General features: G+C 37.9%; 1 protein-coding gene and 1 long non-coding RNA gene across 15 annotated transcripts in view; one reads left to right on the plus strand and one right to left on the minus strand.

Annotated features, from left to right (window-relative positions):
• The window catches only part of CCDC148 (coiled-coil domain containing 148), a 315,736-nt gene that overhangs the window by 288,467 nt on the left and 1,676 nt on the right, over positions 1-25,593 (plus strand). For 10 of the 14 annotated variants that reach the window (XM_055292055.2, XM_063646010.1, XM_055292046.2 and 7 more), the window contains 3 exons: positions 13,038-13,155; positions 15,385-15,525; positions 19,752-25,333. In XM_055292055.2, the coding sequence (XP_055148030.2) occupies positions 13,038-13,155; positions 15,385-15,525; positions 19,752-19,898 (406 nt within the window). In that variant the 3' untranslated portion in view covers positions 19,899-25,333. Of the gene's footprint in view, positions 1-13,037; positions 13,156-15,384; positions 15,526-19,751; positions 25,334-25,593 lie in introns of those variants that run through there. The other 4 variants (XM_063646011.1, XM_055292051.2, XM_055292048.2 and 1 more) reach the window with 2 other exon arrangements.
• The window catches only part of LOC129489459 (uncharacterized), a 25,330-nt gene continuing 274 nt past the window's right edge, over positions 538-25,593 (minus strand). The window contains exons 1-4 of the long non-coding RNA XR_008659992.2: positions 25,304-25,593; positions 15,351-15,445; positions 13,922-13,973; positions 538-712 (exon numbers count right to left, since the gene is read on the minus strand). The exon at positions 25,304-25,593 is cut by the window's right edge and continues 274 nt beyond it. This is a non-coding gene — a long non-coding RNA (uncharacterized lncRNA). The remainder of the gene's footprint in view (positions 713-13,921; positions 13,974-15,350; positions 15,446-25,303) is intronic.

The raw sequence follows: 25,593 nt of genomic DNA on the forward strand, positions 1-25,593 counted from the left end.
AGCAACACATCTCTCTCTCTTTGCCTTTCTTGAACATAACCTTTGGCATCTCACCTGAAAAAACTACAGTGTAGGTAACAGAGTTCCCCAAGTAGGCACTGGAGATGGGCTCTCCTCCTGAAATCCAAACACCAGGGTTCACTTGGCAGGACTCTAGAGTGAACTGCTTTGTAAGAGTTGTCTGTCTCCAAAGAAAAAAAAGCAACAGTGATTCCGGAGCTCAATCTCAAAAGCTGAATTCCGAGACAAAAAGGAAACTGCTAAGGTAGGTGTGACTTGGCAGAGTCACCAAAGAAGCTAGTTGAAACTCTATAGCCGGAGGAAATCAGCGTTTGAGAAAGCCAAAGGAAAAAAGCACTAGAAAAAGTCACACCCAATACATAAATATATTTTATCATTTGTTTTTTTAAAGCATGTTTAAAATGCCTAGCCAAAAAGTTTAGCTAATGAAAATATTTTACTGGGGGGATTAGAAGGGTTACTTAAAAAATGGAAGAAAAAACCTCGAAGGCATTTGTGAAAGTAACTGTTCTGCTCCACTGACTTTCTTTTTTAACCTCAAATGTTAAAGAGGCTGTTTGTGAAGCCTCTTCGCTGATCATTTCCTAGGCTGAAAGAAAATCAAGGTTTACTTCTTTGCTGTGGGCGGCTGAATCGCTACAAAAATCTTTGGTCCTTTTGATGTTTGCTTTCTACAGAAGTTCTGAGAGATCTGGGAAGGAAGAAAGAGAATGTAATGGGGATTTTTCAAACAGCATTAGAGAAGCCATGTTTTATTAATCTTATTTACTTAAATCATTTGTTTAAGGGAGAAGACTGTGGTTTCTTTTGTGGTCTCAGTGCCCTCTCGGTTCAGCAGTGCTGCTAAAGAAGAGAACCCAGTCCCATCATCTTAATCATACAGATGTCTATCTCCAGAAAAACGAGGACCAATTAAAATCAGTTCTCACAATAAGTAGCCGAAGTTAAAAATAGATAGAACTAGACTGAAATATTATGACTTGATAACACGGTGGTATATTTTATTAGCATGTTTTTAAAAAGCTCAATACTAAAGCAATGCCTCCTTTAGTATTTGTGATTCTGAAAACACATTTATGAAAATTTTGGGCATCAGAAATTATATGTGTCTTATGAGAATTTTTCAGCTGAAAAAAAACCTCTCCAAAAAAACTAATCACCCATGCTTATCATTTTCTTACTTTTAAAAGCATTTCTTTTTCTTTACAAACAAAATTAGCATAAGAATTTAAAGAAAGGTTCCAATGTTATGAGGTAAACCCTCAACAAAAGTTCCCTTCTTACACAACTGATAAAATGATTATATGGCCTTGTAAAGATTTTTAAAATGCAATACATATTAATTGTGGAGTTAAACTATATCTACCATAAACCATTTGTGAGTTCAAGAGTCACTGTGCAAATTACCCAATTAGTATCAAATGGCAGATGTCTTTTGTTAGTGAGTTCATATGATGGCAAGTGACAGGTGCCTGTAAGTATTCAAAATCCAGATGTAAGCTCTGCCTTTGTGTACTTGATAGGTGTTTCTAATTGCTCTGGGTTTTTGGTTTGTTTTGCAGAAATATGATTGTTACACATTTACATATATGGCACTTTGTATAAATGTGCTGAATAAATGAATGTATTAGAGGCAATTGGGCAAATAAATGCTGATCTGCCTGAGTGGCCTTTTAAATTTCAGTTCATGATAAATAATTTCTGAAAGCCAACATTATTTCTGCCTGTGCTGTCCCTCCAAAATCATGATCCTAGCAAGTCTGTATCATGGTCTTGGATGTCATGCCTGAGTTTCGCTTTTAGCATTCATGGCTCCTTATTCTCAAAAGGAACTAGACACTAGATTTGTTCTCCAGTAATTCAGTTTCTCTTCCAACTTCGCAAATGATTAAATATCTTACAAAGTCATACTCACTGACTAATTAGACAGGCTTAAAGGAATAATGTATATTTAATTTATTCTTACATTTTTATTTTGCCAACTCCTGTGTCCTATTATTTACCTACAGCTTAGGATATTCAATAGAATGCTTTCCATCACTTTTTAATTTCACTCATCATTTATTCTATGTTTCTTTCATTTATTGGTGCATATCTTCTGTGTTTTAGGAACTCTGCTAGTTCTTGGGGATACACAGGAGATTAAGTCATAGCCACTAGACTCAGGAAGTATACAGTCTAGTAGACAAGACATGAAAACAGAAATTATAATACAAAGCAGAAAGTGTCTTATGTGTCTACGCCATTCAGTTTGTTTACTTGACCATTCTTGCTTGCTTATGGAAAGGCAAGTATTATTTCCCAAACTGGGTCTATTGAAAAAGGTTTCTGTTACGAGATAACTGAGCAATAAGCACACCAAATCTTCCTTTTAGAGATTCATAATGCACTCCACCATATTATCATAAATATTCTGAAATCTCCTGCCATAAATAAATTTATTTTACTTTGTTTATCTTAGTATTTCCCAAACTTACTTGAACACATTTTTATGGTATACATGTTAACTTCCTGTGGGAAATTAACATTCCATGGACCATCAGTTTGGGAAAAGAACTGATTACCCTTTGGAACAGCTAGATACATGTCCTCTTGTTACAGAGGACAAAAAGACACATATTTCCTTACACATAGAAGATATGTCTACTAGTCAGGAATCTTCAGAAGCAACTGACAAAACCTAACTCAAACTAGCTTAGGCAGAAAAGAGAATGAATTGATTTACAAGAATGGGAATCCAGAGCATGAGTCTTGCCTCAGTGACTCAAATGGTATCTTCAGATTCCTCTCACTCTCTTTCTAACTCTTTACTCAGTACCTGTCTGTGCATTGATGTGAACTTCTTCTAGGGCCTGGCTGCAGGTGGGAAGAAGAGGAGGCATGGCTATAAGCAGCTCCAGGCTTGATTATATCATTCTAGCTTAGTGACCTCAGAGAGAAGAAAAGGCTTTTCTTCAGTATCCGTATATAAATCCCAGGAAAAGAGTCAAAACTGGATCTTGTGGTTTTGTTTTGCATCTCTCTGGTGATTAATGATGTTCGTTGGCCATTTATATGTCTTCTCTTGAGAAGTGTCTGTTGATGTCCTTTGCCTACTTTTTAATGGATTTATTTGTTTCTTTTTCTGGTTGACTTAAGTTCCTTATAGATTCTGGATATTAGTCCCTTGTCAGATGCTTGGTTTGCAAATATTTTCTCCCATTCTGTATGTTGTCTGTTCAATCTGTTGAGAGTTTCTTTTGCTGCACAGAAGCTCTTTAATTAGGTCCTATTTGTCAATTTTTATTTTTGTTGCATTTTAAGAAGACTTAGTCATAAATGCTTTGCCTAGGCCAATGTATAGAAGAGTATTTCCTAGATTTTCTTTTATGATTTTTATAGTTTGATTTCTTATTCTTAAGCTTTTAATCCATCTTGAGTTAATTTTTATATATGGTGAGAGGTAGGGGTCCAGTTTTGTTCTTCTGCATATGGTTAGCCAGTTATCCCAGTACTGATTTAATGATTAAAATCTAGATGTGTCCATAATAGGCAGTTGGCTCTGGTATCTAATTACTGCTAGAAAGAAGACACATATTTGAAAAAACTATTCTAATATCAAAGTCGTTATTTTTAGATTATATAAAGTGGTTTATAGCTAATAATCCCAAAAGTGAAGTCACTTCAATCAGTTGCTTAAGCATATACATGATTTTCTTGGCCCCAGGAAGTTCTATTGCTCAAAGTTACATATTTTATGAGGGCTTTCCTTAGGTTTTTGAGTAGCTGAAATGACCAACTCCTCTATGAATATTTCAGGCTAAAATTGTTGCAGCCATGTTATAAGACATTAAACATTGGGAGCTTGGTTGTCTGCTTTTGGATTGGAGTGGACCCCAAATAATTCACCGGACATGATCTTAGCTCTGTCCATGGTACCCAGGGTAACGTAGTAGCTCATCTCTTAACAGCATGTAAGGAAGCCGTCTGGCTTTCTAGTTAGATGTGTCATCAGGTTCGTTCCTAACTTTGCACAAGAAGATGTCAGCCTTATACCCAACTCAGACACCCTTAAAGCAGCAGTTCTTTATTTAACCAGCAATGTAATATAGTTACACTTGAGAGATTTGTTTGAGGGTAATCCTGAACTTACATAAAGAACAAATAAAAGCTCAAAGGATCTGGGACTTTGAGGGAGGTAGAGGCTGCAGATATTTGTGCACTGATTGTAGTTGAAGTCAGATTTCTCAGAAGTAGTTTTTAAATTGAGAAAAGAAGAGGATTCATGTTGGAACTTTGGGTAGACAGACGAGGAGAAGCTGGTAAAAGGAATGGAGAGAAAGCAGTGCAAGTGATAGAAAGCACATTCCAAGAAGAAGATATCATCAGTACTAGGCATTGCAGACAGGTCACATTGAAGGAGCTCTGAAAGATGGCTCTGAGTTTGCAATTTTGAGTCACTGGTGTTATTGGGGAAAGTGGTTTCCATAGAGTGGAGTGGACAGAGGCCAGACTGCAGGATGATTTGGACTAAATGAGAAGTGAAGAGCTGGAGACAGAAAGTATGGCTTCCTCAGTTCAGAAACTTTCCAGTAAAAAGAATGAAAGAAAAAAAGATGGTATCTGAAAAGGGAGCCAGAGTTGAGAGATACATCCCTCCACCACATTTGAATAAGTTTATACATGGAGGAAAGAGAACCATGGAAAGTGGCTGGTTAAAGAGAGAGACTGAAGAATTAAGAAAGAAAGAAGTTCACTTCTGGAGCAAGATCCTAGCAGCAACTAGGTTTATAGGATTAAAAGCCCAGATTTAAGGAGCAAAGGATGAATGAAGATGAGTTTTGACAAGATTGGAAGCGGCAAAGCATATTGAGGAAATTAATGATCTTTTCAGTGGAGCAGGTGAGGTTCTCCACTAAGAGGGAGAGTTAGCCATGATGTAGAAATTCAAGGAGAACATCAAGCAGCTGGGGAGAGAATAAATAATTCTGGAGCAGTGTTGAATGTCTAGTTAAGGTTCAACTTCATTAGTGTATAATAATTTCAACAAAGAATTAGAGTTGGATATTGGCAGGGTAGATGAGAAAAAAAAAAGGCAAGGTAATTAAAGGATACTGTTGACAATGCCTTTGAAGAGATAGACCCAGGGCTCCAAAGCTGGGGAGAGAATGAGATAAAGCCTGATTGGTTCTTGTAGCCTGGGAGAAAAGGGAAAAGTAGAAGGAAAATTTCAGGAGGGAAGGCCTAACCTAGTACCTAGCAAGATTTCCATTGTTCAATGATATTTAAGTTAATAAATGAGAGGTGAAGAGCTGGAGACAGAATGTATGGCTTCCTCAGTTAAGAAATTTTGCAGTAAAAGGAATGAAAGAAAAAAGACAGTATCTGAAAAGGGAGCCAGAGTTGAGAGATATATCCCTCCACCTCATTTGAATAAGTTTATATGTAGAGGAAAAGAACCATGGAAGGTGGTTGGTTATTAATTTAAGCTAATAAATATTGTTGAACAATGGAAATCTTGCTAAGCTCAAGTCACAGATTAAGTAAGGTTAAATGGGTGACAGTGTCAGAAGGGTGACAGGCAATCCATGTGAATGACACTTCCTAGACTTATGCAGCATACAGTCTTTCTAAGTCTATGCCATGACCCCAGATCTTAGAGGCATATAACGGGATTCCCCAGTTCAAGGTTTTGGCAGGGGAACAGTTCTAGGTGATGACAACTCCAAGTTAGGTCTAAGGAAAAGGTTGTTGAAGTAGGGATGGAGTTAATGGTGCTGGAAATCAAGAGACTGTGTGGGCAGAGATGAGTAAATATTGGACACTGACCCAGCCAGCCAGTAGTTAATTCCAAGAACCATAGGACAGACAGGATGGTATCATCCCAAAGTCAGTGTGTAAAACTTTCTGAAATTGTCACTGAGGAGCCAGAAAAACTCAGCCTCCTCTCTGCAGGTACCCTCTATTTTAAGAGGTTGCAATAAAAGTAGTGGCACCTGGGAAGCACTGGTTTTCAATTAAGGCAAATCACTGAAAGCAGCGACTAAGAATGGGGTCAGGTGGGGCTGAGTGTTCCAGTGGAGGAAGTATTTTATCACTAACATTATTTAGACTATTGGGGCATGGTGATTTTTTTAAAAGGTTTTTGTCCGTTCATTATTTTTAAATTCTCTATAAACAGTGAGCCCCATTTGGAATGTTATTGGAAAGGAGTAGTTGAGGAAAATGTTGAAGATATGTAAAGATATAAAAGGATTACAGAGGGTCAGGTAGAAAGGGTTAGGAATGGTTCAAAAAAAGAATAATAAATCAGTTGTGGCAGAAATAGTTTTTCTGGATTAGTTTGGGGAACGGGCTAATATGATATTTGCAACATTCTTCCAGTGTCTCTCTCTTCACAGCTTGTCCTGCTTTCAACATTGGACTCCCAGATTGAAGTCCTTGTTTGTATCTCTCACTTCCAGCTCACCTGAACTCAAACAGCAGGCTTAGAACCGATTAAAATCAACAGGAAAATGTGCCCTTATTTATGGGTTTTTGCTTCCGTTGTGATAAAATATCCAACCCTTGGAGCTGCCAAAATGATTCTCAAAGAAAGTGGTTCATATCTCTTTTTAAAGGCTGAGATGCCTTCGAGTTATTTCCTCTTCCTTTGATTTTACTGACTAGACCCTTTATCGGCCAGTAGCCTGAGGTTTTCAGCTGTCATCAGGATACACCAGTGTTTTGTCCATCAGAGGGAAAGAAAGAGGTTCAGTAATAGCCATTGTTGCAACTGCCCATCACTAGCCCTTATCCAAGCCTGAGAAGGCTCTGGTATCTGAGGGAACCTGTCATCCATGTGTGTCAGGGCCATAGGGGCTGGGAAAGAATAGGGTTGAAAGGTCCTGCTCTGGAATGTCAATAATACCAAGCAAGAATTTCTAGTTTGGAACAGTCCTGAGGCATATAACTGCAATGTTTAGCACAGGCAAACAGAAATAAGCCCTGTCTAGGTGGTAATTTGTATCTGGTTTTGTCTTGATAACAATAGTCAGGTAGAGTCCTTTTAATCTGTATATTTATCTATGCTGTAGTTCTCAAAGTGTGGGCCCCAGACCAGCACAATCAGCATCACCTGGAAACTTGTCAGAAATGCAGATTTGGGGGCTCCACTTCACAACTACTGAATCAGAAACTTTGGAGCTGGCCCAGAAGTCTGAGGTTTAACCAGACACACAGGTGATTCTGATGTACGCTTGTCTGAGAATGACTAAGCTTTGTAGCATTTGTTCTCATCCCAGGCTGCTCATTAGAATCATCTAGTGGAACTTTCAACAAAATACAGTACTTGGGCCTGACTACTAGATTCTGATGTAATTTTTCTGGAGTGAGGGCTTGGCATTGCAAGTCATTTTACAAGTTTCAGTGATTGAGAACCATGATTCTGTAGCAATCTGAGAGGGGGCTCTGTAATTTGGAAGTTTATGAATAAATTCAAAAACAATTTATTAAGAACAATTTTGTGATTTTACTACAGTGTTCATTTAGGCATGCTTATGCATAACAGACCACAAATTATGTAAAACTCAACAGAGTAGGGACTTCTTTCCTGTTTTATTTCCCCCCAGTATTATAACCTGAGCACCTAGAACAGTGCTTGACACATAGTAGGTGCTTAAGTAACTCTATGTTGACTAATTTAACTAATTAATCAATTAAAAGATGGGATTCCAATAGCTTCACAAAGGAACCAGGAAGCTCTGTGAGCTGGAACAATGGTCTCTGTTTGGGGCTGGCAAGGGTTCATCTTTTCTGGTTTTGCAGAGATCCTGTGAGTTTTTTTTGTTCTTGCCTCATGCCAATCTGTACCAGGATGTCACTGTCTTGTCAGGATTCACATTCCTGTTTGCAGAAATTGGTCTTTGCTTATGCCTTTAGCCAGAATCCCCAATGAGTGGAGACTCCCAGCCCATGTGGTTAGAGGGGTGATGCCTTTCACTGTGAATGTGAATTGCATGTACAATTCCCATTCTTTTCTTTGGGCGGACTTCTCCCCTCCACTTGAAACGTGTTGGCACCTGACCTGCCTGCTTTGATCTGCACATTCTTCCCTGTTGGGGTGCCCTGTGGTTAATGGAGGGGTCCCCTCTTCTTAGTGGGAAGAACAACCTCCTGAGTAAAATCTGAGCCAAAAATGAATTTCCCAACAGGCAGAAACAGGTTCCCCATGATGCTGCCGCTGAAACACCTGATGGTAGCACCTCCGGCATGTGCCTGTTTAAAGATTTCTTGTTCCACATTGACTAAGCCACATGACTTAAACATTAAGTAGCAAGTTTGTTTATAAACTGCCTTTAATTTAGTAGGGCAAATTTCTTGCCTGAAATGTTAGGTGGTGGGAGGGAGTTCCACACTAGTTAGAGACCCTAATTAAGATATGTCTTTATGCTCTGTTTTATTGCTTAAGTTTTTTGTTTGTTTTAAATTGTAGAACTTGCCACTATTGACCATTTGTCAGAAGTCTTTTTCCCCCTTGGTGGCTGTAGCTTCTTTTTAGAGGAAAGTTAGCTGTGACTCGAGATAAAAGGGAGGTCAAGATTTGGTACTTATTATTGTGCCTGGTTCTTACTGAAGTTTCAGTGAAGCCCAGGGAAGCTGTTACTACACATCAAGGTGTTTCCAAACATTTGCATTTGTATACTCATTTCTTAGAGTGCAGTGCACACATTAAAAAGTCTCATAAATGATACATAAACTCTCCATTTCTACATGAAAGCATACTGTCCCTTCAACTACACTCAGGCCTGGAGGCTTAAATAAAATCCTTTCCAGATTATTGTTAGTTCTGTGCCCGATTCTGCAGCAGCTGTTGCTTTTGAACAATATGATGCTTCTCCTCCCCCAAGAGAAGTCGAAAATGCCTCTTTTGCAGCACTTTCAACCTTTGTAGACTCAGGGAGCATATAATAGACTGAGAAATGAACCCAAGAAGGTTTCTGTTTGGGAATTCAGTGCACAACTTAAAAACTATTGAGTTTAGCCACTTCCGGACATTGACTTTCATAGCAACAGTTTAATTTGGAGAAAATCTGCTACCTCAAATGGCTAAAAGTATTTATGTGGAAAATTTTCCAAATGATTGACTTTACTGTGTTGCTATTTTCTTTCCTCATGAATATGTGAGTATTTGGCTTCCTCCCAGGAGTTTTTCTGCATCACTTCTCTTTAGGCAAAGAAAATTTTCTATCCAGAGTAGAAGAAAGAGGCACCAAGAGTTTCTCCTTTTTTAAGTGAAATATTATTTGAGTTTAAACCATAGCATCTGTAAAAATGAAGAATTTGAGTGTGTCTCCTAAGTCCTGAAATTTTTTCACGGCCAATCCTTCAGGCAGTCAGAGTGACCTTGATCATCACTTTGGAGCCAATGCAACTGTGGTGGGCTCTGTGCACCCTCCAGCTCCGCCTTGTCTCTCGCCTCCCATTTGCATCAGTTTTGCTGCAGGACTTGTGTGTCTTCACGCCCTCTCTTATTGCCTTACCTCACCTCATCCACCTCTGCGGGATGTTCTCGCCAAGGTCACCAATGACTCCCTGTTGTTTAACCCAATCATTATTTTGCACTAGAATTGATCTTTCTGTAGCATTTGATGTTGTTGACCCCATTTTCCCTAATATCTTAGGACCACTTATCCTCCTCATTTCCCTAAATGGTTTCCTCTCCTTCTGTCCCTTTCCTAAGTGTTGTTTCTTTAGGAATAAATCCCAGGCCTACCTCTCTTCTTACTCTACACTCTTTTTCTAGATGGTGGCATCTGCCTTGTGGTTTCAATTCCGTTCTACTGGTAAAGGCTCCCCATGTATTTCTCCAGCCCAGATCTTGTGAAGACAGGTGTGTGTTCAAACTGAACTTAATTCTTTCACTACCCTGTTTCTCATGGAAGTTCCCAGTCTTAGGGAGGAACACCACTGTTCACTGTGTAAGACAGAAAACTTCCTCTATCTCTTTCCCTCTCCCATAAAATAAACAAAAACTTTCTACTGATTTTTATTTTCTACATGTCCTTTAAATCTCTATCTTTTCCCAACCTCCTATGAATACTCTTCCACCATCCTAGATCAGGAGGCCTTCCAATCCCATCTGGATTGCTCATCTCTAGTCTTGCCTCCCAACAACCCATCCTGCATATCACAGCAGATATTTCTCCCTGATCAAAACCTCTTATGCTTTCAAAACCCCCACAGTCCAGCCCCTCTTTCTTCTCTAGCTTCAGTTCTTGGCCCTCTGCACCTTATTTTGCTTATTTTTGGTTATTCTGAATTTCTTTTAGTTCTTCAAACATACCTGCTCACTCTCACCTCTGGGCCTTCAAATGCTACTTTTTTGTCTGAATCATTCTTTCTATTCTCTCCCCTCCTGGTGCATTCCTTCTCCTTCTTTGGATCTTAAATTCAGAGTACTTCCTCCTATTACAGATACTGCCCTGAAAGCCCCAAGTCTGGCAAAGCTGTGTTTCCCATGGTCCCTGCCCCATTGTCCCATCAGAGCGCAAGCTGCCCTGTATCATAATTGCCTGGGTCTTTGTATCTACATTGGATTGTCAGTTCTTCGAGGACAGGAGCATGTCTCCCATGTTGACGTTGTATCACCAGTGCCTAACACAGCCCTTGATGCATGGCAGGTGCTCAACAAATACCTGTTAAATGAACGAATGAGCCTCAAAGTAAGCGAGTCAGCCTTCTCTACCACACAAGTACAAATGCCTTTCTCTCGTTTTTAATTTCTTCCTCACTAGTCAAGCTCCCCTGACTGTAACAACTATTACTTTTCCACAAAGCAGACAAAAACTTTGTTGCAGACAAAGCAACATATATATCCCAAAGGAAGGGAAACTTTCCAAAGGTTCTGAGAATTAGCATATGGTAATTGTCAAATCCCAGGGTATTTTTTAATTGAACCTTCACAGTAGTTCACTTAGCTTGTACTCAGTGCTTAAATTGAGTAGAACCTCATTAGGGAGGCTGTGTCATGTCATGCCTTAGTGAAAGTGGAGAGAATGAGAAATAGAGCTTTCCATGACATGGAGGCATGAGAGAAAGGGAGCATTCTGGTCTGTGGGCTCTTTAATCCATGTGTCTTGACTATATTGACTCCTGATTTTGTCAAGAACACTCATGGCCATCAAAGGAGGTTAGAATTTTCCTTCTAAATCCCATTCTAGGTTTTGTATTCCACAAGGATCCACTCTGTGCTTCCCTCCTTTCCTCTCCTGTGCCTCTCCTTTCATGACAGCCTCATGAGCAACCTGTTTGTAGGGTATTCCTCCCCAGGAGCATGTCTTCCTAAGGGAACCCTCTGGCTGCAGCCTCAGCCACCAGTACTTGCCTGGGCTTCTCTGTCACTCATCATTCACTTGTTCTGTTCTTGCCACCCTGAGCTCTTCCCCTCTCGTGGCCTCCATGACTAGGTCGAGGCAAGTGAGGGCCACTCTCAGATGCCAACCCTGCACTTGCTGTCTCTGCCTGGAATCCTAATCCTCAAGACCCTACTCAGATACTGCCTCCTCCGTGAAGTTCTTGCTAAGTTTCACCAGCCGCTCCAACAATGCAGTGATTGGTCATCTCACCTTTCTCCAAATTCTCAGTGGCTCTTATTTATACATCTCTTAGATCAGATGTCTATGCTTCTATTTCTTTATATCCATAAAATGGAATTAAAAATGGCACCCCAGCATATGATTGTTGTGAGGTCTTAATGAGCTAAAACATATAAAGCACTTAGAACAAGACCTGATGCACGGTGAACACGCCATAAATACCAGAATCCAGAATGTAAAAGGTCTAGTGAAGGTGTCTCCACCTTGGAAAATGCAGGTGTGCACACTAAGGGTAAAGGGCATTTGTGACTGCTGCCACAGAGAAAGCTAAATCTTTCAATGATGGAAGGCAGAGGTGGAGAGCTAATACTCCCCTGAGAACCCAGGTGCCTACTCTTTTGAAAGGATGAATTCCATCTCTATAATTCAGTAGAAGAATAGCTTGGACAAGGAGATGGCAAGGGAGGCTGCCCAAAAAAGGCAGCAGAGGAGGGCCAAGGAGCTCAGGGCTTTAAGCTGGTATTTAAGTGTGCCATATTTTAATAGCTGATGATTTTAAGGGGGTTGGAAATAGAATGCTAAGGGAAAGTCATGTTTTTGCTGCCATCTACAGATGTCAAAGTGCAATTTTAAAAGTTGCTTAACACACATACGCACCTACTCAGAAAGTGAGAATGTAGATGACAATATATGTAAAGTTTAAGTTCTAGTAAGTAAAATAATTTAGACATATTATTATAGTAGCTTATTTTACTTTTCCTTCTAAAAATTTGTATATTTAATCAGTAATGTAAACTTTCTAACAACCCAAGGTGTGCTAAAACTTCTCACTGGGAGACCGCTATAATAGCTCACCTGAAAGTGAGCCAGTCACTTCTCAGGGCAGGTTAGCCAGAGCCATGGCAGCCAGTGGGTACTTTGAGAGTTAATAAAATGATTTCAATGAGGAATGAGATGAACTGAATTTTACTCCCATGCTTTCCTGTATTTCTCTGGTTGTTATTAGAATTACTATGAATTCCTGTAATCTCAGCACTTTGGGAGGCCGAGGCAGGTGGATCACGAGGTCAGGAGATTGAGACCATCCTGGCCAACATGGTGAAACCCCGTCTCTACTAAAAATACAAAAATTAGCTGGGTGTGGTGGCGGGTGCCTGTAATCCCAGCTACTTGGGAGGCTGAGGCAGGAGAATTGCTTGGACCCAGGAGGCAGAGGTTGCAGTGAGCCAAGATTGTGCTTCTGCACTCAAGCCGAGACTCTGTCTCAAAAAAAAAAAAAAAAAAAATTGCATTTTATAGGAGTGTCTTTTATTGGTTTGGACATGAGAAATCAATAAAAAAAAAAACAATATGTGACAGTGCTGTTACCTCTGAGATGTGTTCTGCCCCTATGCTGTTTTCCGTACAATCTCCAATATTATTATGATGCTTCCACAACTTCCTTCTGTGTTATTTTTAAAGGGTTAAATATAGACAAGAATTATTGGAAAGGCGTTTGATGGAGAAAAAGGAAGCGGCCCTTCAAGAAGCTCGTGAAGACAAAGAGAGAGCACGGCGGCTAGAAGCCCTTAGGAAACAGGTGTTTTTCATTTGGAAATTTTCATGGGTGGTTTTAAAAAAAAAAATGTTTCTAAGTGCTCTTAATAGCATTCTTACTGGGGCTTAGTTCATGACATCTGCTATATAAAATTTAACTTTTCCAAATTGGGATACTGCTGTTCATTCCTGGGAGCAATTAGATTATATTGAACCATTTCCAGTTTCTCAGTGTATTGAAAGAACTTTATCATCACCTTTTAAAAAGCTCTCCCAAGATTTAACTATATCCATATCACCTAGAGTTTATTAGCTGGATAGTATCCATTTACAACAGTGAGGCTCTACATCTAGCCTACGAATTTTACTGTCCTCAAAAAACCTGGTGGAGTTCGAGCAAGATAATCTTCTTTGGCATAGGAGCCTCCCTTTGGAAACATTCCACAGTCAACAAACGTGTTAAAAACGGTTTTTTAGAAAATATCTATTTTGTGGAGAAATAAAAGCCTCCCATCACTTTGCCTAGTGAAAGTAAGCAAAAATAGATGAAAATGGATGGCAGAGGGCAAGGGTGAGAATTTAAGAACTTGGGAAATGTGATCGTTTTACCTGGTAGTTTTTCAGAGTTTTGAACTTGAAGTGGTTGTTTCAACTCAAAATCTCTAAAATCTTCATTGACACCATTTCCCAGCTAATAGGAAAGGACTACTTGGTTTCACTCCTGTGTTGCTGGAGGGAACACAGAATCATGGATAAGAACTTGGCCTCTTGTGTCCTTCCAACCTGGTACAAGCTGGTTGTGTACTCACCGGCACTGGAAACGGGTCATTTACTTTACCTCCATAAGCTTTATTTCTTCATCTGAAAAATGGGAATAATAGGATCTGTCTTATAGGTTTGCAATAATGTGAGTTCAAAATCATTATTTACTAAGTGTAAAGCCCTCTTCTAAATGCTGTTAGGTGTTACTTTAATTTCTACAACAACTTTATGATGTGGGCAATATTAATATCCCCATTTTATAGGAGAGGAAACAGAGGAGACACAGAGGTTAGGTGCTTTCCTCAAAGTCACACAGCTAGTAAATGTTATACTGATTCAAACCAAGGAAGTCTAGCTAAATGAGATGGTATAGATGTGGTGTAAATGCATACAACTATTATATCATCATCTTCTTTGATAAAAAAATTATAAAGATAAATTTAAAGCATAGGAATGTAAGTCCTGGTAATCCTGGATCCTACAAAATTTTAGTTATTCAACAATTAGCAAATATTTATATATCATGGCCTTCTGGGTACAAGACTTAATGTCACTACTACTGAACACATTCTTGTTCAAAACATAACTTTGATAACTATAGTCTATATGATTAGAATTCTTTCCATCTGTGAATGCTTTGAAGGAGGAAATAGCTGTTCTCTCTTATCTATAATCAGTATTTAGAACTGTGATGTAAGCTATTTTAGCTAGCAACCCTATAACAATTAATGCATGTTCAACCCTCAGTTATTTTATTACAGTCTTTAAATGGCATTAAGAATGCCATTTTCTTCATGCTAATTCTTGACTTTCAGAATTAATAGGCAGGTGTTACTAATGGTGCATATCATTTACAAAATTAGTGACTTCCTTTCATTAAGATGCAGGTTTGAATTATAAAAGACAAGGGTATTTGGGTTAAAATGACTTTGCAATTTTTCAGTAGAAGGAGGACAATCGTTTATAGGAGTCCCTGGAAATCTAGTTGCCTGGTACAAAGGAAATTCACCCACCTTGCTCACTAATGCCAACACACTTGACCCATGAATTATATGCTCTAGATCCAGTTCGATCAGATTAAACTTCCTAGAAAACTTCATGGGGTTGTTACCATAACCATAAATAGCTAATGGTTAAAAAGTGAATTTTTTCTTTACTTTCTGTGACTTTCAAGTTGGTTGAACATGTAAGGTTTTCTATACGAGATTTCCTGTGACTTTATATCAGAAAGATAAATTGTTATCTGAAATTAATTATAATTATTCAATCATTAGCAAATAACTATATGCCAAGGCCTTTTAATATTTTGTCCTATATGTATTGACTTGTTTTGTTTTATCTCCTTTGTGGATCTCTAGGACTGGCCAATTAATATTTTTTCTGCCCTTTCCTCTCAGGCTTTACCTTTAATAAAATTTCTTAACTTTAATGGGCATTAGACATCAATAATGTTGCCCAGAAATATTTAGTTTGTACCTTGTTCCAAGTAGCCATGCTCTCTCATTTTTAGGTTGCTGTTGTTGCTCAATTTGATCCTGTTAGAATGATGTCAGATACAATGGCATCGAAAGCTAGGATGGGCATTGAAATTGAAGAAGAATTTATTCTTCAAAAGCCACTCTTTACATTGAATACATACAATGAACAGCAGGTAATTATGGAAATTAGCATGACTGGTGAAAAAGCCATGATGATGGTAAGGGCTGTAGAAGTGTGTGTTTTGGATTACAACAGTTTTCAATATTTACATTTGAATATCTTACATATTAGCATAATTTTTACTTCTAAATGATAGTAAATAATTACTACATAATTCTTAATATTACAAACTAGTTAATAGGCTACCATAGAACAAAAGGTTACCTAAAAATGTCATAAATCTGTCATTGAAGCTTATTTTTTAAATTTTTTAAAAAATGCTTTATAAAATTTTATTTGAGAGTTCTGTATTGTGTCTTGTTGTTTAAATGTTTGTTACATTAAGAATTATATTTAAATTCATAATATAAATTATATTAAACAACTGATACTGATGACAAAGCAGAGGAAAGCTTTTAGAAATGAAAATGAACAGAAGATAATACATCAGAGCTAATGATAAAATAAAACATTTTTTACGGAAAAAGGTGTTAAGGGCTTATTTAACCATTTTTAGGAACCTGGGGTTCATTTTAATCTGTGCCTGTAACCGAGAAAGGATTTTAAAAGATCTTTTAGATGTATGGATTGACAGATGGAGGGTAGGAGGGAGAACAGATGAATGGATGGATGAATGGATGGATGGGTGGATGGATGATATAGCAGTTGCGGAAATTAAGACAGAAAGTAGTTGTCAGTTTTACAAATCTAAGGAGAGAAGCTAAATAATTATTTAATTATTTTAAAACCAGGAAACCAACCATTCATCCGCTTATGTCTCTACTTTGTGGGGCATACTTTGCTAGGGACTCTAAAGAGGCATAATTCATTCATCAATTGAACCAATATTTATGCAACATATATTCTGGCTCTGTGTATGGTGCCTGGGCTACATCAGAGCAAGATAGGCTGATCTTGTCTGGAGGAAGTGAGCAAAAGAGCCTACTGCGGAAGGAAAGTAGCATGTATAGCAACAATGCCACCAGGGTGGGATCAACTCTATAATGAAGGTCTAAGGGTTGCCCTAGGAAGAAGAAGGGAATGAATGGCTAACCCTGACTGGAGAAGTCAGAGAAGGTGGTCAGAGAGGAAACTTCTGAGCCCTATGTTAGTCAAAGATTTTTGGAAGCAGTAGCAAAATCTGCTCCAGATGATTTACAATAATAACAACAACAACAACAACAAAAATAGGTTGTGGGGGAGGATGCATAGGGAGAAGGATTAATTACAAGGTTTAAGAGATGTCTCTATATCCTAGCTGCCAAAGTGGGGAGAATAGCTAAGGATTGAAATCAGAAGCTGAAAAGTCTCAGGCCGCTGGGCTAACCCTTATTTTCAGTTGACCTATTTCACCTCTGGGTTTGACCAAGCGGAAGAGGGTGGGGCAAGGCTTTTTCCTAGTATGTCTTCAGTGTAAGATACATGACAAGGGGTACATGACAAGTGCTTGGAGAGGACACTGGAAACATGGGTTAGGTTCAGGCGGTGAAAAGCATAGTAGGTCTTGCTACTAAGGCATTTGACCAGTAGTAGCAAGTAGGCCTTGCTACTAAGGTATCTGTATGCAGATGCCAGACTTTGAAGCTTTAAATTATATACAGTCATGTGCCCCATAACAGTGTTTTGGTCAAAGACAGACCACATATATGTTAGTGGTCCCTTAAGATTATAATTGAGCTGAAAATTTTCTATTGCCTAGTGGTGTCTTAACATCATAGCACAATGCATTTCCTCTTGTATGTTTAGATTCACAAGTACTTAACATTGTGTTACAACTTCCTACAGTAATGAGCACAGTAACATGCTGTACAGGCTGTAGCCTAGGAGCAATGGCCTATATCATATAACCTAGGTGTGTAGAAGGCTGTACCATCTCAGTTTATGTAAGTACATGCTATGACATTCACACAACAAAATTGCCTAAGAACACATTTCTCAGAATGTATCCTTGTCATTATGTGACACACAACTGTAATCAGATTTATGTTTTAGCTATGTGTCCTGAATGGAAAATTAGTGTGGGTGGGCGTGGGTTGGGGTGAGTTCCTTTTAAAATGGCAGAGCCTTCATAGAAGCAGTGCTGGTGGTGGGGTCATGAATGGCCCTGGCTGAGAAAGGGAGGGGACAAAGAAAGTAAGGATGATTCCAAGCTAGACAACAAGTAATATTAAGAGCTGGTGTCTTGGATTCAAATCCACATCCACTGTTTATTGGCTGGGTGCACTTGTATAAGCTATTTATGTCTTTATGCCTTGTTTTCCTCATCTGTAAAATAATTATTTACAAAGTCCTTGTGAGCATTAGAGATAAGAAATGTCCACTGCCTAAAATATTTCCTGGTACCTAGTAGTAATTCAGTAAATTATAATCATCTGGTGGTGCTGCCATTAACCATATAAGAATACAGAAAGAAAAACAGATTTAGGGAAAGAGAGAATTTGTTTTACTTATACCATGTTTAGAGTAAAAATGTCTAGTACATATTTACAAGAAACTGATGGGCTGCCTGTGGGGAAGGGAATTGGGAAGATGGAAGTTCCGGTAGTGGGGAGATCTCCATTTCACTCTCTAGCTATGCAAAAATTGAATAATAAAAAAAAATTTAAGCCTCACAACATGGAGCTGAATAGAGTGGTGAGTCCTAGACGTAATTTGGGAGTCAATGGCACACAGGTTGCACATGAATCACTGGAGCACATGAGAGCGGACCAGGGAGAAGACATTGAGACAGAAAAGGAAAAACCTGGATCTTAGGCTCCTATTTGTTGCTTCTCAGACACAAATCTCTGTATTATTCTTGACTTCATACTCATTGTTGCCCCAAGCCCTGTATCTGATCAACTGCCAAGTACTATTGATTCTTGTTTTCATAGTGTTTCTGACAATTATCTCTTCCTTGCTACCAGCCAAGTTCAGACATTAATTACTTTATGTCTAGACAATTGGAGTAAATTCCTAACCACTCTTTCAGCCTCCATTTCTTCTTTCCCTGCCACCTTAGTTTATTCTGAACTTACAATCAGACCCATCTTCCTATGCAACTACAATGATTGTATTATTTTTAGGCAAAAACTAGAAACAAACATACCCTAGTAGCTCCTTAGACTCGGCATGGCCAGGCAAGCCTTTTAAGTTCAAGTCCTAGGCTGAGAAGCATCTGTTTCCAGTGTTCCTCAAAGGTAACCAGTGCTCTGCTCAAACCACCCTTATCCCAAGTTGGCCTATTTCACCTCTGAGTTTGTAGGTGTCTTCCTTTCTCAGGTCTCTCTTCCTCCCCAGTCTGCTTTATAGACTAAGTTGGACTTTAAGGGTAATTCAATTGCTCATCTTCACCTGAGACCATCCTCATGCCGCCAGCACCAGGAGACGCACCCCCATGTTTTACTACTTTTAGGGCGTCTGCCACGTGTTGCCATAATCTGTAGTTATCTGTGTACATTTTTATTGCCCCAGTTCGCCTAAGAGCTCCTGGAGGGGCTGCTTTTACTAGCTTATTATCGCATCCTCTAGGGGGACTTCAAAGCCATGTAAAATGCCTCATTAGGTGAAATCCATATGTGGCCACCTTCTTATCATTTCAAACAGTCTCTGTTGACATTTAATATTCATAGGAGGAGGGGAAGAGGAATAAGATCCAATCAGCTATAAATGAAAACAGAAATTGAACTACTCATATGTCTACTTCCACTTAGAATCAGATTAATGGAGGCATTTTCTACTTCTGCTTGAAATAGAAATCCAGCCTTGGAAGAAAAGTTCTATTGATGTTGTTTTTCAAGTGGTGGCCATGTGTTTAAACTTAATTTACATATTGCCAAATGTTGGAGAAATTAAGACGCTTTTTAAAGACAGATGTACAAGGTTGTGGCTTAGATTTATTTTAATCAATGATTATCTGTATTTTATAATTCCAGCCAGCAATAAGTAATAAATCAATAGTAGCACTGAAAGTAAGCTTCTTTTACTTCATCTTTTAATAATTTTAACGCATTATATTTTGACTAATCTAGTACACTATATTCTGTACACCCTACATTGGAAACCACTGATGTACTGAAAAGTGATAATGTCAAAAAGGTTTAGATGTTTCCAAAATATAGTCACTGTATTCACAGAGTTTACTGTCACCTAGTCATCTGTCCAGTAAAAACAAATTAGTTTGGGAAAACATATAACTAAATGTTAAAAGTTATTTTAGTTCAATGAATTGCTATTTAAATTGTATTTTTATTTCTACAGATAATTTCTGACCCTAGACTTCGCTTCGAGTTAGCGCTTCGAGAAGCTGGACTTCATAGAACACTTTATGCTAAAGAGATATTACCAAAAATTAGTCCTCAAAAACCTCCAAGAAAGGACATGGAGTCTACCGTATTTAAAATATAGAGCTCATCCTCAAATTCCATATGTAAAGAGCATTATTCTTTGAAAACATTTGTATGGATAATAATAATTACTACTTCCTAAAATATTTGAAATATCAGACATAGAAATCATAGCATCTGTTAAAACAACTTTGCCTTTCTTTTGTGATTCTTAGAATTTTATGCACTATATTTCCTGTATCTTTAAGTTATATTTAATAGTACTAAATTCCCCCAAATTATGGAACTTAATTATGGCACATATAGTACTTATACTATAATTTAGTAAACTGCATGTTGGAGGTTGTGTTATCCTATAAAAAGAGCTCAAAATAACTTTGTGAGAATTATAAATTATGTAGCTGCTACCTGCTAATGTTCATTTCTGCTTATTTCAGAATTTGACTTTTTAATTATGGAAGCTTCGTTATCATTAATACTTCTATTATTTCTTGATTATTATAAGAGGAGACTCAACCTTTCTCTAAATTTAGAAACCAATTTGGTACGCCATGTTTACTGCAAACCAGTCATCCAAACAATTTCATTTTGCAAATTAGCCCTTAAGAATAAATTAGAAATTAGAAATAGCATTTCAAGCATGGGAATATCTGTTTTGGTTTGGAAAAATATATATTCGTGTGATTGTTTAGAAGAAATATTTAAAATTTCATAGTATTTGGAATGCTGTCAAAAGTTCCAAATTATCTATTAAATATTTAGATGGTTTTATAGAAAAGGAGCATTTCAAATAAAACTCAAACATAAATACTTGACTATTTCTAAAAACTGATTTTTCAAGCAGAATAACAAGTTAGTGTTGTTGAAAGTTGCCGTTGTTACCGTTAAGATTACCCCACTCCTTTTTCTCTCTATTGTAGCTCCCTGACATTTCCCACCTACCTCCCAGGGGTTGCAGCCTCCGTGCAATTACTGGAATAATGTAAAAAAAAAAAAAAAAAAAGGCCAGTCCAACTAGTGGAATCTTTGACTTTATGATTGTCCCCAACATCATAGAAATAAAAAATACAAGTACAGCCCGGTTAGAATAAATCTTCACAAAAGATTCTATGGGCAATATCCTTATCTGCATTCAAAAATTCATTCTAACCCCCTTTTTGTTGCCTCATCATGACATTTCATAAAAAGAGAGGAAGGAGTGTTTAACAAGAGCTAGGGAGAAGTGAGCATTAGTGTTTATCCTTACGGTATCTTCCAGGGTTACAGTGTTCCTTTATGGGTCCTCAGTTTGCTTGATGTGACGCCACAGACATAGACCCAAGAAAGCCCTGCCATGTCCGAGCATACCCTCTGTAAACAGCATGACACAGATATTCCTCAGAGTCCACAGATCCTTTCCAACATCAACATCCACACTGATGTCCAGAGGATCACACTCAAATTCCAGCTGAATAACATCCCCTTTATGTTTTCCCAACAGTCAGACTAGTAGCTGGTGATAGTACTGTGAGGGGTAGCAGCACCATTTTGAGAACAATCGACTGACATATGGTGGTTCCTTGTAGACTCTGGGTATTAGACCTTTGTCAGATGGATAGATTGCAAAAAATTTCTTCCATTCTGTAGGTTCTCTATTCACTCTGATGATAATTTCTTTTACTGTACAGAAGCTCTTTCGTTTAATTAGATCCCATTTGTCAATTTTTGCTTTTGCTGCAATTGCTTGTGGCATTTTCATCATGAAATCTTTGCCTGTGCCTTTATCCTGAATGGTATTGCCTAGATTTTCTTCTAGAGTTTTTATGGTTTGGGGTTTTACATTTACATCTTTAATCCATCTTGAGTTCATTTTTGTATAAGGTGTAAGGAAGGAGTCCACTTTCAATTTTCTGCATATGGCTAGCCAATTCTCCAGGGACTATTTATTGAATAAGGAATCCTTTCCCCATTTTTTTTCATGTTTGTCAAAGATCAGATCTAACCAGCATTTTTTTTTAATGAAACAAAATTGAATAAAGAAATCTGAAATCCAAATGGCTAATGAACATATGAAAAGATAGAAGTACCAATTAAAGCCCCCAATGAATTACCAATATATACCCACCAGATGGGCAACAATGTCAAGAAATCTAACAATATCAAGTAGTGATAATATAGAATGATGTGAAACACCTACTGGTAGTGGGAGTGTAAATTGGAAGCATTTGAACTTATCTGATAAGGTTGAAAGCATTCATACTCTTTGATCCAGCAATTCTACTGCTAGATGGATGCTCTTGAGAAGCTCCTGCATGTGTATAGGAGGACATAAACTAGGATTCCCAAATGAAAACAAGCAGAATGTTCATCAACAGTAAATAAATATAAAAAATGTGGTGTATTAAAATACAAATTGCATCCAGCAATGAAAATGAATAAAATAGCATCATGGACATAATATTTAGTGAAAGGAGCCAGAAACAAGAGCATGCATACTGTGTAGTATTTTATTTATCTAAGGTACAAAAGCAGGGCAAACTAACCTATATTATTTAGGGATATATGCATAAGTGGCAAAATAATAGAGAAAAATAGAATGATTAAAATTAAAATCAAGGTTATGGTTACCTCTCAGAGATGCAGAGACAGTTGGGAGGAGGGGCTTCCAAGTTACTGAAAACGTTTTATTGCTTAACCAGGGTAGTGATTATAGGATCTGTCTAATTATTCTTTAATGTTTACGTAAGTGTTTTATTTATATACTATAATAGGTCAATGCTATGAATTCCCAATAAAATGAAAAAAAATTTAGAAAATTATGAAAACAATCTTTTAGCATATAAGTGTACTGGAAATAATCTTATTAGCCATTTTCTGATTTAATATCCTTAATTTACATGTATTTCTGAGACAGGAAGGCCAGTCCCTACACAGGAGTCATATTTACCCTGACATGGGATAGGATCCCCTTTATTTTCCTCCTCCCCAACCCTTGTGCTCTGCTTCAAAAGTTGTGGCTCTTGCCAGTCTAGTTTACCTAGTAGGCTTGAAAAAGAAAGAAAAGAGAACATAGCTAATAGGAGTGAGCACTGGGCCATGAAAGTTTATTTCAATTATCTGTGTTTCTGTATAATGGGTCATAAGAAAAATATATTTATTAGTGGGTAATGGTCCAAAAAAATTTAAAAACCACTACCCTCAATCCCATGGTTAATAAATGGGATATCCTGATACAGCTCCACATCTTTGAAGACGATGGGCTTGTTTCAAACTGAAAGGAAAGAATGTAATCCATCTGGTAGAAATTCCCTTACCTCTCTACCACCAAATCTGCAAATACACCCAAATGGGCATTTACCTTTTGCACCCTCTAGCAGAGGGAGAAACCCTCCCTCTATCAGAGATCAATGTTTCCATGTGTGTTTTGGGTTTCATCCCATCTCAACTCTGCAAGAATTTTTCTTTTTTGTTTATGCTTTTTCTCTTCTGTATCTTCAAGCTCTCTCTCAGCATACAAATATGCTAGAATAAACTCCACTTTAAAAAGAAATCTCCATTAACCCTGTATTGTCCCTAGCTACCAGGCTGTATCTCTGCTCCTCTTCTCAAGCAAACATTTTTAAAGAGTTGCCAATAGCCATTAAATGTCTCTTTTCATCTTCCAGTTACTGTCACTCATTTGATTTAGCTTTGCCCTCAACTCCTCTGACACTGCTTTTAGCAAGGTCACCAATGAACTGTGTGCTGGCAAATTTGATGACCACTTCTCAATTTTCATCTCACTGACTTCATGACAACATTTGATTCAGTTGACAACTACCCCATCCAGAGCATGCTTTTCTCTTGGCTTCTATGATACCAGCCTGCTTCACCTCTTGCTTCTCTCGTCATTCCTCAGTTCCTTTTCTGACTCCTCCATCTCTATCCATCTCTAGATGTTGAAGTGCTCCAGGATTAGACCCTTTAACTCTATCTTTTTAATTGTATTATCCAAGGGAACATCCTTCAATGCTGTACTTTGGTTTTAGCTTTAAATTATGTCTTTTGAGTGTTTTTTAATCTACAGGCTTTCCCCCTCCATCCATTTTCCCTGTTTGCATTTTATTTATTGAAGAAACAAAGAAATTTATATGCAGAATTCCCTATGCTGGATTTTGTTGACTTTATCTTTTTGATGTATTAACAGTTTAATGTATTCCTCTCTCCTTTGTTCTTTGTGTTTGCCATAAATTGGGAGTTGACTCAGAGGCTTTATCAGACATAAGATTCAGGTCGTTCTCTTTTTTTCTTTTTTTCCAAGGCTACTTTATTGTGGTGGTGTGTTCCCCCAGCAGGACATGCATATTGTCTGATGGAGCTTCTTTTTGCAATTTTTGCTGCCACTAATTCTCAATGCCTAAGTCCATTAATTAGTTACAGATTGCATGGTAGAGATATATTCAAATTCAATCACTCTTTCCTTTGTTACCTAGGAAAATTACATAAAGAAGAAATTTTCCACTTCTGGTATTTGATAGTATAGGAAGAGTAGGCTAAGTAAGTGTTTGAGTTTTTTTTTTAACCTAACAGTTTTACAAATAATGAATTTATTATTTGACATCCTGCAAAGGTGATCAATTTTGTTATATCTTTATGAAGTTATGAATTTAAATGTATTTGATCATTTAATCTATTAAAGTGTTATCATTATTGATGCTCCATTTATTCCCCCTTTGCCCAATGGAAACCTTTTCAGTTTGGCTTATGAATTCTATTAGTATAGCCTAATAGACTTGGTAACTTCCTTGCTATTCCAGTTATATATTGCTATGCAGTAAAACTTAGTGGTTCAAACTTCACTTTTAAAAATTATTTCTCATGTTTCTATGAGTCGACTGGGCTCTACTGGGTAGTTCTCACTTGGGGCCTATATTAATTTCCTATCACTGCTGTAACAAATTACCACAAATTTAATGGTTTAAACAATGTAAATCTATCTTATAGTTTTGGGACGTCAGAAATCAGAATTGAATCTCATTGAGCTAAAATCACAGTGTTGTCAGGGCTATATTCCTTTCTCAGGGCTCTAGGAGATAATCAGTTTCTTTGCCTTCTCCAGCTTCCAGAAGCTGCCTATAGTCCTTAGCTCATGCTGTCTTTCTTTTATCTTCAAAGCTAGCAATGGCAGGCCTAATCCTTCTGACATCCCAGCACTCCACACTCCTCTTTTGTCTCCCTCTTCTACTGTTCAGAACTCTTGGAATCACATTAAGCCCACTCTGATAATTCAGAATAATCTCCTTATTTTAAGGTCAGGTGATTGACAATCAGAATACCCTTTGCCATGTAACATAACATTCACAGATTATGGAGATTAGGAAATTGACATCTTTGGGAGACATTCTCTGCCTACCATGGGGTATATTATAAATTTGTAGTCAATTGCTAGTTGAGGATGTAGTCATCCAAAAGCTCAACTTGGCTGAACGACCAAGAGGACTCACTTACCTGACTGGCAGTTGATGCTGGCTGTTGGCTGGGAGCTCATTTGAGGTTGTCAATGGGACTGACCACCTACACATGACTTCTCAAGATGGCTTGGCTTTTCATAGAATGGTAGCTGGGTTCCAAGATAGAATTTTCCAAGAGCAAACATTCTAAGAGGTATAAAATGCAAGCTGCTAGACCAGTTAAGATCTACTGCTGGAACTGGGACAGGGTCTCTTCCTTCATACTCTTTTCATCAAAGCAGTCATAGAACTCTCCCAGATTAAAAAGGGTTGAGAAAAAGGTCCACT

This window comes from Symphalangus syndactylus, chromosome 9 (assembly GCF_028878055.3).
Source record: "Symphalangus syndactylus isolate Jambi chromosome 9, NHGRI_mSymSyn1-v2.1_pri, whole genome shotgun sequence".
Lineage (NCBI taxonomy): Eukaryota > Metazoa > Chordata > Mammalia > Primates > Hylobatidae > Symphalangus > Symphalangus syndactylus.